The sequence below is a fragment of the Periophthalmus magnuspinnatus genome, chromosome 7, assembly GCF_009829125.3.
Source record: "Periophthalmus magnuspinnatus isolate fPerMag1 chromosome 7, fPerMag1.2.pri, whole genome shotgun sequence".
NCBI lineage: Eukaryota > Metazoa > Chordata > Actinopteri > Gobiiformes > Gobiidae > Periophthalmus > Periophthalmus magnuspinnatus.
In genome coordinates, this window is record NC_047132.1 from 22,361,432 (window position 1) to 22,378,492 (window position 17,061).

The 17,061-nt window shown below is 40.6% G+C and overlaps 3 protein-coding genes across 3 annotated transcripts; 2 read left to right on the forward strand and 1 right to left on the reverse strand.

Annotated features, from left to right (window-relative positions):
* Positions 1–5,069: 5,069 nt before the first annotated feature.
* Positions 5,070–6,668, forward strand: b3galt4 (UDP-Gal:betaGlcNAc beta 1,3-galactosyltransferase, polypeptide 4). The gene has a single exon (XM_033969737.2). The coding sequence runs from the start codon at positions 5,379–5,381 to the stop codon at positions 6,483–6,485; it is 1,107 nt and encodes a 368-aa protein (XP_033825628.1). The 5' UTR covers positions 5,070–5,378; the 3' UTR covers positions 6,486–6,668.
* A 577-nt stretch (positions 6,669–7,245) lies between these two features.
* Positions 7,246–10,937, reverse strand: wdr46 (WD repeat domain 46). Its single transcript, XM_033969736.2, has 13 exons — positions 10,869–10,937; positions 10,480–10,653; positions 10,305–10,385; positions 10,110–10,222; positions 9,935–10,022; positions 9,638–9,699; positions 9,428–9,532; positions 9,182–9,332; positions 8,868–9,103; positions 8,607–8,760; positions 8,190–8,528; positions 7,995–8,108; positions 7,246–7,916 (listed from the first exon to the last, which is right to left on the reverse strand). Exons 1-13 carry the CDS (start codon positions 10,917–10,919, stop codon positions 7,797–7,799), a joined length of 1,788 nt encoding a protein of 595 aa, XP_033825627.1. The 5' UTR covers positions 10,920–10,937; the 3' UTR covers positions 7,246–7,796.
* A 1,576-nt stretch (positions 10,938–12,513) lies between these two features.
* Positions 12,514–15,205, forward strand: LOC117373659 (cytosolic sulfotransferase 3-like). Its single transcript, XM_055222877.1, has 8 exons — positions 12,514–12,666; positions 12,855–12,993; positions 13,847–13,975; positions 14,054–14,169; positions 14,237–14,363; positions 14,428–14,525; positions 14,709–14,889; positions 14,970–15,205. The coding sequence occupies exons 1-8, from the start codon at positions 12,649–12,651 to the stop codon at positions 15,080–15,082; spliced, it is 921 nt and encodes a 306-aa protein (XP_055078852.1). The 5' UTR covers positions 12,514–12,648; the 3' UTR covers positions 15,083–15,205.
* Positions 15,206–17,061: the final 1,856 nt, after the last annotated feature.

Below are 17,061 nucleotides of genomic sequence, written 5' to 3' on the forward strand. Positions count from 1 at the left end.
AGCGTAACTGACAATGTCCAATCAAATTGTGCGTATCATTACATCTAACTTCTTTAAGTAAAAGTAGGCAAGGCAAGGCAAGTTTATTTGTATAGCACAATTCGTACACATAGTATAGCATTCAAAGTGCTTTACAGAATAAGAAAGACATTAAAATCACACAAATCAAAACATAAATAATCACAAATAATCATCATAAAATTAACATTAAAAGAGAAGAGTGCAGAATAAAAACCTGTCAGTCATATGCACAGCTAAACAGAACTGTTTTGAGTCTGGATTTAAACATTGTCAAAGTAGAGGCCTGTCTCACATCTTCAGGAAGACTGTTCCAAGTTTTAGCTGCATAAAACTTAAACGCTGATTCCCCATGTTTAGTCCTGACTCTGGGCACCAGCAGGAGGCCGATTGCTGAAAGTATTTTATTTTCATAATAATAACTCACACAAGTTTAAGCTTTATGAACCTTACCGTTACTCTCTTGTAATTTACTTATTTTAAATCCAGTAAACAATGTTAAACACTATTTCAAAGAAAATTACTACATCCTAACAACACTTTTCTAAATCTGTTCAATAAGTCTTTCAGGTGGTTTTATGTTTCTTGAGGATCTCTTGAGGGGTCGTTCTTGAACAGGAACTGCTGTCTCGGATGATGGATTCTCCAGCTCCTGATGTAGCACTGCAGCTTCATCAGACTGTTGATCTGCTTTAGCTGGCCCCAAGATGTCACGGCGATTCCTTCTCAGCACGGTACCATCTTCAGTCTGAATGTTGTATGATCTTGGTTGAATTTCATTCAGGACGGTTGCTTTCTGTGCCAAAGTGTTGGTTTTGTCTTTAAGTCTCACCTTGTCGCCCGTATGTAATTTAGGTAAGTTCTGTGTTCCTCTGTCGTAGTATAACTTCTGTTTTGCTTTTTGTTGTTCTTTGTACCTCTTTACCTTTCCCCCCTTCTTCGTTTTCAGTAGACTTTCCTGAATAGGCAGATTTGATCTTAGTCTGCGTCCCATGAGGAGTCTTGCAGGTGACATACCACACTCCAGTGGTGTCGTGCGGTACACAAGCAGGCTCTGGTAGTAGTCAGTTGTACTGTCCTTGGCTTTGGCCAGCAGCCTTTTTACAGTCTGAACTGATTTTTCCACTAGTCCGTTCGATTGTGGGTAATGCGGAAGTTGTGTGCACAAAGTTCCATTCCTCCGCAAAGCGTTTGAAGCTCTCGCTGGAGAATTGCGGTCCATTATCTGAAAAGACTTTACTTGGTACTCGATGTCTCACAAAGATGGCTTTCATAGATGTTATTACTGCCTCTGCTGTTGTAGCATGCTGTCTACTAACCTCTGGATACAGCGAGTAGTAATCTGTCACCACTAGGTAGTTGCTGCCAGCACATTCAAACAGGTCAGCACCCACCTTCTGATATGGTCTGTCGGGTACAGAATGCGGCTTGAGTGGTTCAGCTGTATTGCTTGATTTATATCTCAGGCATGTTGAGCAATCAGACACTTCGTTTGCTATATCTTGATTTATCCACGGCCATTTATCACCTCGCGAGCTCTTTTCCTACATTTTTCAATACCAAGATGCCCTGCGTGAATTTTCTTGAGCATGTCATGTCGTAGACTCTTTGGAGTGACGATCTTACTGCCCTTGTAGATGATGTCGTCGACTACAGACAACTCTGCTCTGCAATTCCAATATTCTGTGACATCTAGAGAACAATCCTGCTTTGTGTTGGGCCATCCAGCTGTGATGAATTGATGCAGTTTTTTCAAAGTTTGATCTTTGTTTGTCTCGGTCTTTATCAGATTCATCTTGACATCAGAAACTGGTAAGGCACTTGTGATCATATCCACATAAGCATTCACATCATCATTTATGTTACTGCTCACTGGTTCCTTTTGGTCAACTGCTCTTGACAAGGTGTCTGCTGTGTACATCAGCTTCCCTGGTGTATACATTACTGTCAAAGAGTAGCGTTGCAAGCGAATCATCATTCTTTGGATTCTAAGTGGACAGTCATTGAGTGGCTTTTGAAACAATGCAATCAATGGTTTATGATCAGTTTCCACACTAATTTCCTGTCCTGATATGAACTGGTGAAATCTCTCACAGGTGTATGTTATACTCAGCAGCTCTTTTTCGATTTGTGCATAACACGTCTCCGCATCTGTCATTGAGTGTGATGCATATGCAATTGGCTGCCATTCATCAAACAGCTGTAGAAGAACAGCTCCTAGTCCCCTCTGCGATGCATCGGATGAGATCCTGATGAAGACAAAGTCAGCATGCTGATCTGGTCTTTCTTAACAAACACACATCTTGCACGTCTTGGTACAAAATGCATATAGCATAACACTTCCATGTCAAAGACGTCAAAGTACATTATGACATTATCGTGCCACACTGGCACCCACAAAAACATACAGGTCAAATTATAATATATGATATATATTAATCTCACATTGTCTCAGCGGTGCCATGCGTTCAGAGAGATTGGGTATGAACTTTCCCATGTAGTTTAACATCCCATTGAACCTCTGTATATCTTTCTTGCATTGCAGTCTTGGCATGTTTTCAATCGCTGATACCTTTCTGGGGTCAGGCCTAACACCGTCACTGCTCAGAATGTCTCCAACAAATATCAGTTCTTTCACGCCCAGCTGGCTTTGTTCAGCTTTAAGTTTACTTTCCTTGTTGCTTCTAAGACACATTTCAGCCTATTGTCATGTTCAGTTTTCGTACTTCCCCATACAATTATGTCATCCATTGACGTGTCAACTCCTTCCAGATGCTCATAGATCATGTGAATAGTTTTGTGGTATACCTCAGGTGCTGAGGCTATGTCGAATGGTAACCTCAAGAATCGGTATCTGCCAAATGGACTGTTAAATGTGCATAATTTTGAGCTTGCACCGTCCAATTTCAGCTGCCAAAATCCAGACGACGCATCTAACTTGCTGAAGTACTTTGCGTTAGCGAAATGTGAGATTATCTCCTCTCTAATGGGTAGCTTGAAATGTTCTCGTTTTATGGCTCTGTTCACATTTCTTGGGTCCATACAAACTCTAAGCATGCCATTCTTTTTATTCACAATGACTAGAGAACTCACCCAGTCTGTTGGTTTGTCAATTCGCTCGATCACTCTCAGTCTTTCCATCCTGTCCAGTTCTTCTTTCAAGGGCTTTTGAAGAGCAAATGGCACTTTTCGGCATGGACTGATGACTGGTGGCACCTTCCTGTCGACTTGGATGGTATGCTCTCCAGGAAGACAGCCTAGACCCTGAAACAGATCCTTGTACTCTTCCATCCGGTCTTCATAATCTGTATTTGCATTTTCCACTGCTAGCACTCTTTTGACTAGATTCAGTCTCTCACAAGCAGATAATCCTAATATGATCCGTGCGTTCCCTGGCACTACTATAAATGAAAGTGTATGTTCTTTGTCTTTGTGTGTCACTTTGACCATGCATTTTCCTTTAACTGGTATTGCTGCTCCTGAATATCCAATCACTTTCATTTTTGTCGCATGCAATTTAGGTCTGGGTCTAATGTTGTTAAGCGCTGTCTCTGAAATCACATTTGCTTGAGCTCCAGTGTCTAACTTCATCACAATGTTTGTGTCATTCACTTTCAAGTTCAACATTCAATCTTTCTTATCTGTATTTTGTTCTGTTACTACATCCACATAAAATTCCTCAAAGTCACTCTCATTCACTGTATGCACTTTGCTGTGTGGTGCTTGGCTCTTGCACTGTCTTGCATAATGGTTCTTTTTGTTGCAATTTTTACATACTTTACCATATGCGGGGCATTTTCTGGGAGGATGCTGCGTGCCACATCGACTACATGCTGTTCCTTGCACGTCTTTGTGCGCTAGTTTTGTTTCACTCTTGACGTTGGGAGCGACGCTTTTCTTCCTAACTGCTCTTCGTTCTTCTCTTCTCACTGCATCGACATTGCAACTCTCACTTACCAGTTCTTTTGCTCAGCATATGTTAATTGCTTTTTCTAGGTCCAAATTTTCTTCTCTCAATAGCCTTTCACGTAGACTATTATCTGGAATTCCGCTAACAAGTCTGTCTTTTATCAACGAATCTGTTAGCTCTCCAAATTCACACGTCTTGCTTCTGCTTCTGAGCTACCAGGAGTGCTATCTAAATATGGGTTTGTCGCCATAGGTGACTCACGCGCAGTCCGCTATGCTTAACATGCGGAAAGAGCAAATGAGGCCATGAAACCTTCAAAACGAGACTAAATACCTGGGATTAAAAGATAAGCCTTTAGAGTTTTTTGAAAGAAACTGTGGAGCAGACTAGACATAATCACACTGCGGGTGTCTTTGTCTCTCATCACTCCTCGATGGGTCCACCTCATCCCAAAGACACAAGTGCAGGGCTCCCTCTGATGCAGCGGTTCGGTGAGTTGTATTTTTTATGCACTTAACTTATTTTTGCCATATTTATCTGCCACGTGTAGAAGGCATGTCCGTGAAAATAAAACCTACATTATTCCGTTGCATTATTATTATAATTATACACTATGTTATCTTCATTTTAGATGTCAAAAACTATTTGCCATTTGTCTTATAATGTAATATGTAAATAAATAGACTATGTCTACAATGAAAATAATACTTTACCTTAGCTATAACTCTGACTTTGTTGTACCACAAGGGGGCTCTACCGAGGAAACGGACTGGACAACTCCCATCACGTGACAGAAATGCTTTTACTTCAAGATCAATGACTTAGGCTAGTCAGTAATGATGAAAGCTAGAGTTGTAAAGGAGGTGGTTGCTGAACAAAGTTACTCTCTTGTTACCAAGAATATTACAATTAAGTAGGGGACGACCAGTTTGGCCAAATGGGTTTTTTTGTTTTGTTTATATATATATATATATATATATATATATATATATATATATATATATATATATATATATATATATATATATATATATATATATATATATATATATATATATATATATATATATATATATATATATATATATATATTGCAGTCAGCTGCAGCCAGTTAATAAAGCTGAAAACATCGTCCTCTTTATGCAGACAGAAAAATGTCATCCTGCCAACACTGACAGGACAGAGCCCCGTGTCCTGGGGCTACTGCTGAATTGACGTCCTCATCTGCGCAACTGCACATCCTCTTTGTAGAGGAGACGCGTAATAGGGACAACATTAATGGGGAACCATGATCATTGCTGAACTTTGCTTTTTCATAACGAACGATTATCTTCTTTTGCAGTTCCATGGGGTTGTAAGTGAGCTGAAGCAAGACAGACGCTTTTCTGCAGTCGACGTGAGGCGGAGCGTCTAACGGTCTGTGAGCTGTGCAAAGACGGTGCCACTGGTCATGCTCGGACGGATATGTAAACCCCGTTTGGGAAAGCGAGGGGGAAGACCTGGAGTATTGCCTTCTCTGTGCGTTGCAGTAGTGACAACAACTGTTTTGGCTGTCCTCTTTTTGGACTCCATCGAGTCATGGGTCACTTCAGCGGGGATGAACGCAAATTTGGAGCCAAACGCGGGCATCATCTCCCTGCAGAGCGTGCCTCCAACGCGCCCGGAGGAGTTCCTGCTCATGCCCAGCCCGCTCGTGTGCCAGCGCGCCAAGCCCTACATCATCACCATGGTTACTTCAGCTCCTGCCAATCAAAGGGCACGGCAGGCCATCCGAGACACTTGGGGTGGTGAGGTGGAGGTAACAGGACTCAGGGTTATGACGCTTTTTATTGTGGGTGTGCCGTCGGATCCGGCTCTGGGTAAACTGCTCATAGTGGAGGCCAGGGAGCGAGGAGACCTAATCCAGGGTCGCTTTCTGGACACATACTCCAATCTGACTCTGAAGAGCTTGTCCATGCTCGGGTGGGTGCGCCGCTTCTGCCCGCAGGCTCATTTCATGGCCAAAGTGGATGATGATGTCCTTTTCAACCCGAGCGCTCTGCTCCACTTTCTCAACAAAAGCAGAAATCCATATGAGCACGGGGACTTGTACCTAGGCAGGGTTCATATTCGTGTGGCTCCCAACCGTGACCCCGACAGTAAGCACTACCTCCCAGCTGGGGCCTACTCTCCCTCCGTGTTCCCAGACTACTGCAGCGGTACCGCCTATGTCCTCTCGCGCTCTGCCTTGCTCAAAATCTCCCTGGCGGCCACAGCTTCCGCCCTGTCCACACCTCTGCCCCCTGAAGATGTATTTGTGGGCATATGTGCGCGTGCAGCTGGGGTCCTGCCGTCACACTGCCCTCTCTTCTCTGGGGGTCCTACTGTTCCCTATGGGCGATGCTGTTACCAGGCCATGGTGTCAGTTCACAAGGTCGCTCCAAGGGACATGCTGCGGTACTGGGCAGACCTTCAAGCGTCCCCTGCCTGCTCCTGGCTGAGTATTCGGGCTTCTCTAGGACTCTGCAAAGTTAGAGCCATGTTGGGTATTGCTTTAGGACTAGAGCAGGGTGTGTAATAGTTGAGAGTTTATTTATTACTGTGAATAGCACAAGTGCTCTTCTCTTTGTAGAGATACAAAATATGTGCACTGAAAATGGTGATTTGTCTTCATCACTACTTAACGATGATGATGAGACAGCTAAAAAGATAAAGCTTGCCACGATATCCTTGTTCATCACATTTATTCAAAGGACACACTAGAAATGTAGAGAAACACAATTTTGATGAAAAAGGAACCCAGTAACAGGAAGACAGAAAAACAAATGGTATTTCCAATGAAGTGTAGTGTACCCAGGCCAGTCAGAATCACATACATGCAGTATTGCAATAGGCCCGTCACAGAATCATACACATGCAGTACTGCAATAGGCCCGTCACAGTATCAAGTAGATGCAGTATTGCAAAAGGCCAATCACAATACAACGTACTTACCTAGATTTATCACATACCTGCAGTATTGTATAGTGCCAATTAGTGAATCCTAGTGAGACTTTGCTCCTACACCGATTTTGCTTAATTTTCCTGCAAGTGCAAGAGTGTCTCACTCAGAGAAGCAATAAATGGGCAAAACATTTGCAGGCCTATTGATTTAAAATTAGAGGCCGTTTTCAAAAACTGTAATTAAAAAAAGATGTGTAATGCAGATCTGATCATATTCCTGCAAGGGTCACCACCACAGTATCAAAAAGTGTTAAGTTCTTAATCGCCGTTTTGTTTAGATATATAATGAGTGCTCATCTCAGGTGATATGAATAAACATAAAATTTACCTCACCAATTTCTTGTTCCTAATTTTCAGTACATGTCTCGGCAATATATCAATGTGCAATACATTACTTTGGACAGATTGCAATATTGAAGATGTTTCTTTGTTGTGTTAATGCTACAACTATTCTGCCACATTTAAATTCAAAACTACCTGCTTTTATAAATATTTGCATTTCCCCTTTCTAATCAGCAGCCTAGCCTTGCTGTCCAAAGTTTTTCCTATGCAAAAATAACAGTATTTGGCAGTGAAAGTTTATATTAAGGTATACCAGTACTATTACCCTGTGAAAACATGTAGTCAGACATTTGATGTTTTATTTTTTTTATATAAACCCTTAACAGCTCTGCACACAAGAAAATTATTTTAGAGCACAATGCTCAGGGAAAAAGTAAATACACCAGTTACTAATTATTTGTCTGGACTTTGACATGACATTGTATTCTGTATTGACTGTAGTTCTTTTTTGCTGACTATGATCACGATTTTGGTGGTTTGGTCACACAAGATTTCTTTGCAGAAACCTCACACTGTTGCTGAGCAAAACAATTAACCCTCTTTGCTATTTTCTGAACCTATCTAGAGCAGATTTCTGTTTAGATACAGCGGAAGCCTTGCTATTTTTCTGCTTTTGTTCCTTTTCAGTCCTCATTTTGTCCTCAATTGATTTCTTGATCACTTCCTATGAGAAAGACACAATAGAAATGTCAAAAATATACAACATCACAAAGATTATAATGAAGGTTTCTGGATTACTAACTCTTTGGTCCTCGTGAGCCACCTGCTTCTTTCGTCTTTCAACAGCTCCTGCGGAGCTACGACCTTTTTTCTTAAACCTGGGAACAAACTTCTGTTTTTCAAGGGGATCAAAGCCCTACAACAATTAAAAAGACAAATATTAATAGATTAATTGTTATGAAATCATTAAAGATGTGACAAAGAAGTTGATACTGACTAGAGCTTCAATCCTGTCTTGGTGTTTTTGCTCAAACGTTGCTCTGTCAACCTCTCCAAGTTTGTTGGGGTCTAAACTAATTAGTTGTGGTTGAATCTTCTCCAAAAGAGCTTTAACCTCCCATTCTTGTCTCTGTTTTGCACTGCGGTAGGGATTAGCATCCAGACCATCAAAGTTGGGTTCACCAGCTCCAGGTACAAGCATGCTAGTAAAACCATCTCCATGCCCTACACCTAAGACATCCTCGAAAGGACAGAAGTGTAGCCCCCACACTGCTCCTCTAACTCTGTGAGCCATGTAGGGCTTGGTAACAGGAGTGCTCCACACATCTCTGTACACCTGGAGAGAACAGTCCAAAATTACAGTACATTACGGTACTTTACAACAAATCCTGTTTCGAACAGTGAGCTCCACTACCTGAACTACATCACCAGTTGCTGCTGACAAGAGTCCCCTTTGACTCAGAGAAAGACAGGATGCTCCAGTAGGAAGAAAATATGATTTTAGGGGTTTGAACGCTCTTATGTCATAAACTTTGAGCTTTTTATCCATGCCGGACGTCACCATGTATCTGGAAAGAAGATAAGCTCTGAAAAGAGTTGCCCTCTGGTGTACTTGGTGAAAATTGCAAGCGTTATCTCAGACATGCATTATATAAAATACTTGAGAAAAACTCACGTTCCTGTCTTATCTACACTGACGGAGCGTACTCCTCCCTGGTGACAAAGCATTTTCACAAGAGCTTCTTTCTGGTTTGGGGACCAAAGTGTGACTGTTCCATTTGGATGTCCAAGGTGAATGATGGCATTATAAGGATTCTGACACATTACATCAAGGCGCCCACTTTTGGTACAAATTGCAGCAACCTCCTTTCCAACCGAGACATCAAGGTATTGCAGAAAACTTGTGGCACTCTAAACAGAGAATGGGAAATTTATTTATATGTACATATATTAAATCTATCATATATCTATAATCTTACAAAAACATACCGCTGTGGCAAGCAAAAAGTGGTAGGGAAGAAACTGCATGCGAAGAACATCATTGAACTTCCGGATACAGTGAAGCTCTATTCCATTAGAGTCATAAATATATAACCATTTCTTTTGTGCTACTGCATACATGGACTCACTATGAAGCCATCTAATAAAAGATAATGTAATTTTAGCAAAACACTCGATTGCAAAGAATAAATTAAATATTTTATTAAGGATTAAGCTTAGATATGGAGGACTCACTTCACGTCATTAACAGACTCCAGCACATTTATTTCGCACATCAACTGTTTAGACTGCCAATCCAAACAGGCAATATGGCCTCTCCTCCCACCAAGCAGCAGGTGTCTAGGAAGATAAAATAAAAGACAAACATTAGAAAATATATAGGAACATCTTGAAAAAAAAAAAAAGTATATTTACATATCATAAATGTAAAACACCATCACTTACTGCCCTGTTTTGCTGTAGTCCAATCGGTATGGCCCAAACTGTGATAGTTTTAAATTAAAATACTGAACATACACACAGAAAGATACACACATTAGATATGGATAATAAAAATACCAAGCTCAAAAGTGACTGCTTATTTCGATGCCTACTCCAGTTCAAGAAGTAAATTTCCCATTTATATTTCTCAATATTAAGTGATGGAAAGGTTGCTGGGGGGGTAGCTGCTATGTGAAAAAAGGTGTGATTTAATTCCAGAACTGGAGCTTCAAGCTGGACAAGACCCTTGAGATTACACACCTTTGCACTAGCAGATATATCAACAGCATTGGCAATATCTTCCTGAGAAATTGTGCAAGTGTCCTCTCCTTCATCTCCTTCAAGGAACCTAGGGACAAATGCATCACATTTGTTATTCACGTTTAGACTGATTTAGATGAAAAAGAAGGTAAAAAGGTTGCAAACATAAAATTACCCTTCATCCTCTGGGAGAAGAAGGTCAAAGCGTGCAGCTTGGTTTTGAGCCATTTTAGAAGCATCCTCTGACTGGGCAATTAGTCGTTTTAGCTTGTGGTGCTTGTGTCGTGACTGGACAAAAACATTTCATAGATCAGAGCTATATCGAGCAATTTGTAAACTTGCAAGTTTAACTCAAAGAAAAAATATATACTTTCGACATTTCTTCTTTCCTTTTGAACTTCTGAATTCTTTCTTTCGGAACAGGAGCAGGCCCAGGAAAGGGGTCTGTTTTCTGAAACAAGATTATGGAAAAGTGATCTTACAACACCCTATAAATGGGGAAAAACACAATGTGCAGCAACCTTTATTTATTACAGCAACCTTACCCCTGATACAAATTTCTTCCCTTGTCTTGAGTCCCGTCCTGTGTCCTCCTGTTTTCGTTTCTTTGGCTTCTGTGCTTTTCTCTGCAGAGGACGTTCGCTTTCTCCATCATTCTTTTCAGGTTCGTTGTCATCCTTCACTCTTTTATGAGACTCCTGCCAGTAACGACCTGCAGGCTGTCAAAATTAGAAACATCTTAGTGATTTCCAGGGACCATACTTTTTCACACATGGCAATTATGTGGGACGTGCTGTTCATAAAAGCTAGGATTTCCTTGGATGGATGCGATTTGGCGTAGGTGTCTTCGATAATGCTGACCTTAAATGATGTAAAACTATTTATTCCGCCATACACCATTGGCTTACGTTATTAAATCAATAAAATAATATACCTTTTTCCCCACGTGTGAATCCTCCTGCGATGCCTCACTGACGGACGCCATGTTTGTATACGTTTTGTCTTTTACTTCTTTGTGGGCGCTTTTGGCAGAGTAGACATCTTCAGGCGTGTTGCTGCCGTACACTGGTTGCTACTGGTACTGCAGTAGAGAAAGCTCATTCAGAATCGTGTAATAAGATGATAGCAACTCAAATCTTCGGGTAGATAATAGTATCAAAATGTTTAAAACGTATTTGTGGGTGCACCAAGGAGTGTCTTTAGTGAGATAGTTGTGATTTCAGTTAGTTTTGAAGAAGCAATCTCTTTCTCTAAATTAGATACCAATAACACATTCCATTAAGACGTACATTATTGTCTCCTCTCTGTCTCTCATTAAAGCAGCTGCTGAGTCAGAGCATGTTAAAGACACCGCCATTCTCAGAGCCATATCCACACAGACAGTCCAGCCCAGTGGGTTGTACAATTAACGGAATTGTAATCAAAATGTAGATGAATTCATATCAATATTGTGCTTGAGTTAGTCAGTCCCCTGTCAGTAAATCATGGATTTGGAAAAAAAAATTGTTGCTTGTGTTTTATTTGTTTTTATTTTGACAAAACCAGTATGTGGACAGTCTGTGATATGTTTTTTGTCATATTCGACCTTTCCTCTCCACATTCCTCCTCCGGCTGTCTCACAACTCTCCTGCTTTCTCATGTTACTCTGTTCCCACTCTGTTTTCTTCCAAAACAATTAAAGTCCACCCCCTAGCCTCAGGAGCATAACTCCACATTTCACATAGGAGCAGTCCTGACTGACCCAGCCATAGGACATGTTTTTGTTTTTTTTAAAGGGGCTATATTATGTTATAATGTTATTTCCTCATCAAAGCATACCTGGAGTTGTGTTTTGTTTCATTTTAAAACTCCATACACCTTCACAAGAATTATTTTTATGATTTCCACCCTGGAAATGCCATGCTCTACAAAAGGTCAAATGTAACTATTAACTTGAAAAAATACACACAGTGGAACAGAGCATTTTCAGCTTTAAAGATCTACAAGACAAATAAATCAGGATTGCTCAAACATGTGTGAATGAAACAAATCCCAACTCCAAGTATGTTTTTGATGAGGTAACAGCATTATAACATGGCTTAAAGCTTATCAGTATCAATGTTGTGTAATATAGGACCTTTAAACTTAGTGATGTCAGAAATGTGTAGTCAACTCAGAAATGTATTTCCATTTCTACAACAGCAAACCCTTTACTTGTTATTATCTTTTAATTATTATGTGCTGATTGCCTGGGATCCAGAACACACACTTCTTCAGTAGTTCATTACTTACTTCAGTACTTCAATACTAAAGATGTGATATGTATAAAAAATACAGAGAGAGATATCATTCTGGTTTTGTCAGGCAAATGTGTTGAAGAAATAGAAGACAGATTTTAATAGTGATCAGGTATTGGCTGATCTTTAAATCTTTCACTAATCTAATCTGGTGCCATGATTTTACGCACCATTCCTTTGTATTCATTGACTCACTTGTCGACATGGTGCGTAAATAAATGTATTGATAAAAAGTGCCTGAAAACAGTTGAGGGAGGGACTTGGCCTGATCCCTCCCTCTACTGTTTTCAGGCTCTTATTCACATATAGGACTGTGGCTGAGATCAGAGGAGAAGACGTATTGCGTAATGAAGAGGAAATACTTGAACAGAAAGTCCAAAGAGAGGTCATCTGCGGACGGAGTAACGGACAGACAGAATTCCTTTAGTGCCGATCAACATGCCAAACCCAAATAATGTGAGTACTATTGCAGTGTTATACCGTAAAATAGTCTGATTTTGCAAAGGAAATCATTGCTGTTTTTACCTTGCAAGAACATTTCTACTCTGCAAAATAAACCAGTGACTTAAGGAATTTCAGAGAAGGTTTTTTAAGCTCACTATCGGGCTATCGTTATATTTCTTCTTCTTTTCATTTTACTTCAGGTGGGATCACTGCCTCGTCCACAGCTTTTTGACTTTGATGGAGTTGCAATGATCAAGGCTTTTACAGACAACTGGGAAAATGTGCAAAACTTTCAAGCGCGACCGGATGATATAGTTGTTGCAACATATCCCAAAGCAGGTACAAATAGATCTTTTATAATGCATCTATGATTTACAAAAGACAGTGGTCAGCAATGTATTTCATTTTATGTAAAGCATTGGTTACTTGCACTGCGTACATATAATCATATTTGAAACCTATAACTGAGTCTGTAATTAAAACAAAAGCAGGAACAAAGTCCTCACTGTTATCAAAAGTAACCAAAGACCATGAAAAAAACAAATCTTACAAAGGTTGGTGAGTATTTAATGGTCAATCGTATTTTTTTTTATGCAGAGCCACCAATAGCCGATAAGCATTGCAGGTGTTTGAGGCCAATTTTACGTTTTTACTCAAATGATGTAATATCACTTTATTAAAACTTTGCATGAGCTTTAAGACGGATGGTCAACAAAGTGCAAACAAATATTGGCCCAATATATCAGCTGAACAGGTAATATTGTACATTGGAATCACTCATTTCAATCTCAACTGATAAATGAGAAAACAGCAATGGTAGAGAAATCTCCTTGTTTTTCTTTAGAACCTCTCTCAGAGTGAGTTCACATTTGCACTAACACCACGTCAAAATTGTAATTAAACTGGTACTACACAATAAGTGAAAAATAGACCAGAACTAAACCAGGTCTAGAACATAACCACACCTGTCTACACAGGGATTAAACTGGGCTCAAAACAAGACAGAGAACATACCTTTGGAATCTAGGTTTTGTAGTTATTGATGCATTAAACGTTAGCAAAATGTTACAAACTCAGAAAAAAACTATTTTGCCTGCACTTATTGGTTGTCATATTCCAAAAATAAAAACTGTGATTTGTGAATATTTAAACAAAATGTATTAAAACATACACTGCCCCTGTTTTCCTTTAGGAACAACATGGGTCTCCTGCATACTGGACCTGCTCTATTTTGGACAGACAGCTCCAGAGCGGCAGACCTCCATCCCTATCTATGAAAGAGTGCCCTTTTTGGAAATGTCCATCTCTAACCCTGATGAAGGTGTTAATTATTAAGGATTTTGACTTAGAAATCATTAGTAAATTTATTATAATGCATTTATGTATTATCTTTGCCCAGGTATCAACTTTGTGGGAGTAGATATGGTCCACAAACTCACCACAACACCACGTTTAATTAAAACTCATTTTCCAGTACAATTTCTTCCGAAGTCATTCTGGGAGCATAACTGCAAGGTAAGATATTTAAAGCAAAATGTTTCAAATGTAACTGCTGTTAATGTAGATTTGATTTGCTTTGTAGATTGTGTATGTGGCCCGTAATGCTAAGGACAACATGGTGTCCTATTACCACTTTGATCGCATGAATGCAGTCCAACCTGCAGCTGGAGAATGGAGTGACTTCTTCCAGAGATTTTTAGATGGACAAAGTATGAAAGCATAAATTATATTTTGATGTAAATATAAAGTTTGTAATTATGATAATGCTTGCAGTGGTATTTGGATCATGGTATGACCATGTAAACGGCTGGTGGCAGAAGAAAAAGACCTACTCAAATCTGCATTACATGTTTTTTGAGGACCTTGTTGAGGTATAATTACTTTTAATGATTTTTGCATCCATATCTCTCAGGTTTTCCTCTTGGTCTGGTAGCTGAAACCTCATTATCCCACTACATCTATTCATACTATCTTTACTGCTCTGGCATTTCCAATATATGTTTTGATCACTATTCATTATTTATCATTATTAATTACTTATTGTGTACTTGCAGAACACAGAACTGGAAATAAATAAACTGTGCAGCTTCCTTGGGCTGTCAGTTAGCCCAGAGATTAAACAACACATCACAGGCCAAGTCCAGTTTGACAACATGAAGAAGAACAAGATGACCAATTACTCCACATTAAGCGGTGCAGTTATGGATTTCAAAACATCTCCCTTCATGAGAAAAGGTAACTCCAATTCATATGTGTATTAACTCTAATATATTAAATATATCTTTTTTCTGAGCTGAAATTGTATTTGTGCACAGGAAAAGTTGGTGACTGGAAAAATCACTTCACTGTGGCCCAAAATGAGAAATTTGATGAAGATTATAAACAAAAAATGAAGGACCCGTCGCTGCAGTTTCGCTCATTATTATGAATGAAAGCATATTTGTTAATCTTTGCCTCTGTAAAGCAGCAACGTGGGAGAAGTTGGGAAATCACCACTGGGTGGTGCTCTATACAAACATTTATAATAAAACTAGATGATGCAGAATCAACATTTGTTTTGTACTTAAAGATATGCTTAGAAGGAGTACTTATGTTTACTTTTGTAGAACATGACCCAGAAATGATAACACAGGTGCACTGTTCATGGAAATGATACACTTTGAAAATGCCTCATGTTCTAATGTTGATGATGTGTTGAACACTGTGACTTCAAGTGTTTTGAATATTTTGGACACCATTGCCCCCATGAAGGTTAAAATTGTTAAAGATCAGCAGAAAGCGCCATGGAGGAATGATGACTGTCAGGGCACAGAAAAGGAAGTCCCGAAAGACCGAGCGAGAATGGCACAAGTCAAAGCTTCAGGTTAATTAGGAGATTTACAGAGAAAAGATGTACAATCACAGTAACAAGTGAAAGGTATTTTTTGGACATTATTGGAAGTTGCAGTAACAACTCATGTGTCCTGTTTGTAACAGTAAACAGGGTGATGGCGGAGTCCGCCTCCAGGTCCCCAGTCTCTGCTTCCTCCTCGGAAGACATGATGGTGGGATCAAGGAGATCCTCAAAGTGTTCCTTCCATCGCCCGACAACATCCCCAGTCAAGGTCAGCAGCTCTCCACCCGCACTGTAAACAGTGTTGGTGAAGCACTGCTTCCCCCTCCTGAGGCATCGCACGGTTTGCCAGAATTTCTTTGAGGCCGTCCGACAGTCCTCCACCATGGCCTCCCAACCCCGAGGTTTTGCCTTGCCTTTGAACTCATCAGCTGCCTCAGGAGTCCCACAAGCCAACAAGGCTCTATAGGACTCCTTCTTCAGCTTGACGGCATCCCTTACTTCTGGTGTCCACCACTGGGTTCGGGGATTGCTGCTGCGACAAGCACCACAGACCTTAAGACCACAGCTACGAGCGGCCACATCAACAATAGAGGTGGAGAACATGGCCCACTCGGAGTCCATGTCCCCAGGCTCCCCCCGGGATCAGGGAGACGTTCTCCCGCAGGTGTGAGTTGAAGAGTCCCCTGATAGAAGGCAATGAGTAAGCCCACACCAGCTCGCCGCCTCTCCCTGTGGGCAATGCCAGAGAAATGAAGAGTCCAGCCCCTCTCAAGGAGTTGGGTTCCAGAGCCCAAACTGTGCGTGGAGGTGAGGCCGACTATATCTAGTTGGTAACGCTCAACCTCCCGTACAAGCTCAGGCTCCTTCCCCCCCAGCGAGGTGACATTCCATGTCCCCAGAGCCAGTCTCCATGTCCGGAGATCCAGTCATCGAGCCTGATTTGAAGGTTTTAGCCTGATCTCTAAAACCTTCAAATCAGGCTAAAAATCTAGGGGTAATAATGGACTCAACTTTATTTTTAACAGCTATATCAAATCAATAACATCTGTAGCTTTTTACCATCTAAAAATATGGCAAAAATCAAAGGTACACTGTCAAAACCAGACTTGGAGAGACTTATCCATGCATTTGTCTGCAGTAGGTTAGACTTCTGTAATGGCCTGCTTACTGGCCTCTCCAAATGAGCATTAAGACAGCTGCACTGCATCCAGAATGCTGCATGCTAGTGTCCTAACTAGAACCAGGGAGTACGAGCACATAAGTCCTGTGCTCGGGTCTCTGCACTGGCTCCTGTGGCTCAGAAAATAGACTTTAAAGCAGCTCTGCTTGTGTCCATGTCCTAACACCAAAGTATATCTTCGACATGTTAGTGCCATATGAACCATCTCACACTCCTGTTGATGCTCATAGTGAGGTTTAAACATGGGTAAACAGCATTTCAGTTTTATGCAGCTAAAACCTGGAACAGTCTTCTTGAAGACGTGAGACAGGCCTCTACATTGACAATGTTAAATCCAGGCTCAAAACAGTTCTTTTTAGCTGTGCATATGACTGAAAGATTTGTATTCTGC

Excerpts from the sequence above, each read along its gene's own strand:
- LOC117373659 (XM_055222877.1), top strand. Across the intron at positions 13,976-14,053 it reads CATCTCTAACCCTGATGAAG|GTATCAACTTTGTGGGAGTA; the intron begins GTGTTAATTATT and ends ATCTTTGCCCAG. Across the intron at positions 14,526-14,708 it reads TTTTTGAGGACCTTGTTGAG|AACACAGAACTGGAAATAAA; the intron begins GTATAATTACTT and ends GTGTACTTGCAG.
- b3galt4 (XM_033969737.2), top strand. The coding sequence starts at position 5,379 with ATGCTCGGACGGATATGTAAACCCCGTTTGGGAAAGCGAGGGGGAAGA.
- wdr46 (XM_033969736.2), bottom strand. The coding sequence starts at position 10,919 with ATGGCGTCCGTCAGTGAGGCATCGCAGGAGGATTCACACGTGGGGAAA. Across the intron at positions 10,023-10,109 it reads CTTCTCCCAGAGGATGAAGG|GTTCCTTGAAGGAGATGAAG; the intron begins GTAATTTTATGT and ends ATTTGTCCCTAG. Across the intron at positions 9,700-9,934 it reads ATATATCTGCTAGTGCAAAG|TATTTTAATTTAAAACTATC; the intron begins GTGTGTAATCTC and ends GTGTATGTTCAG.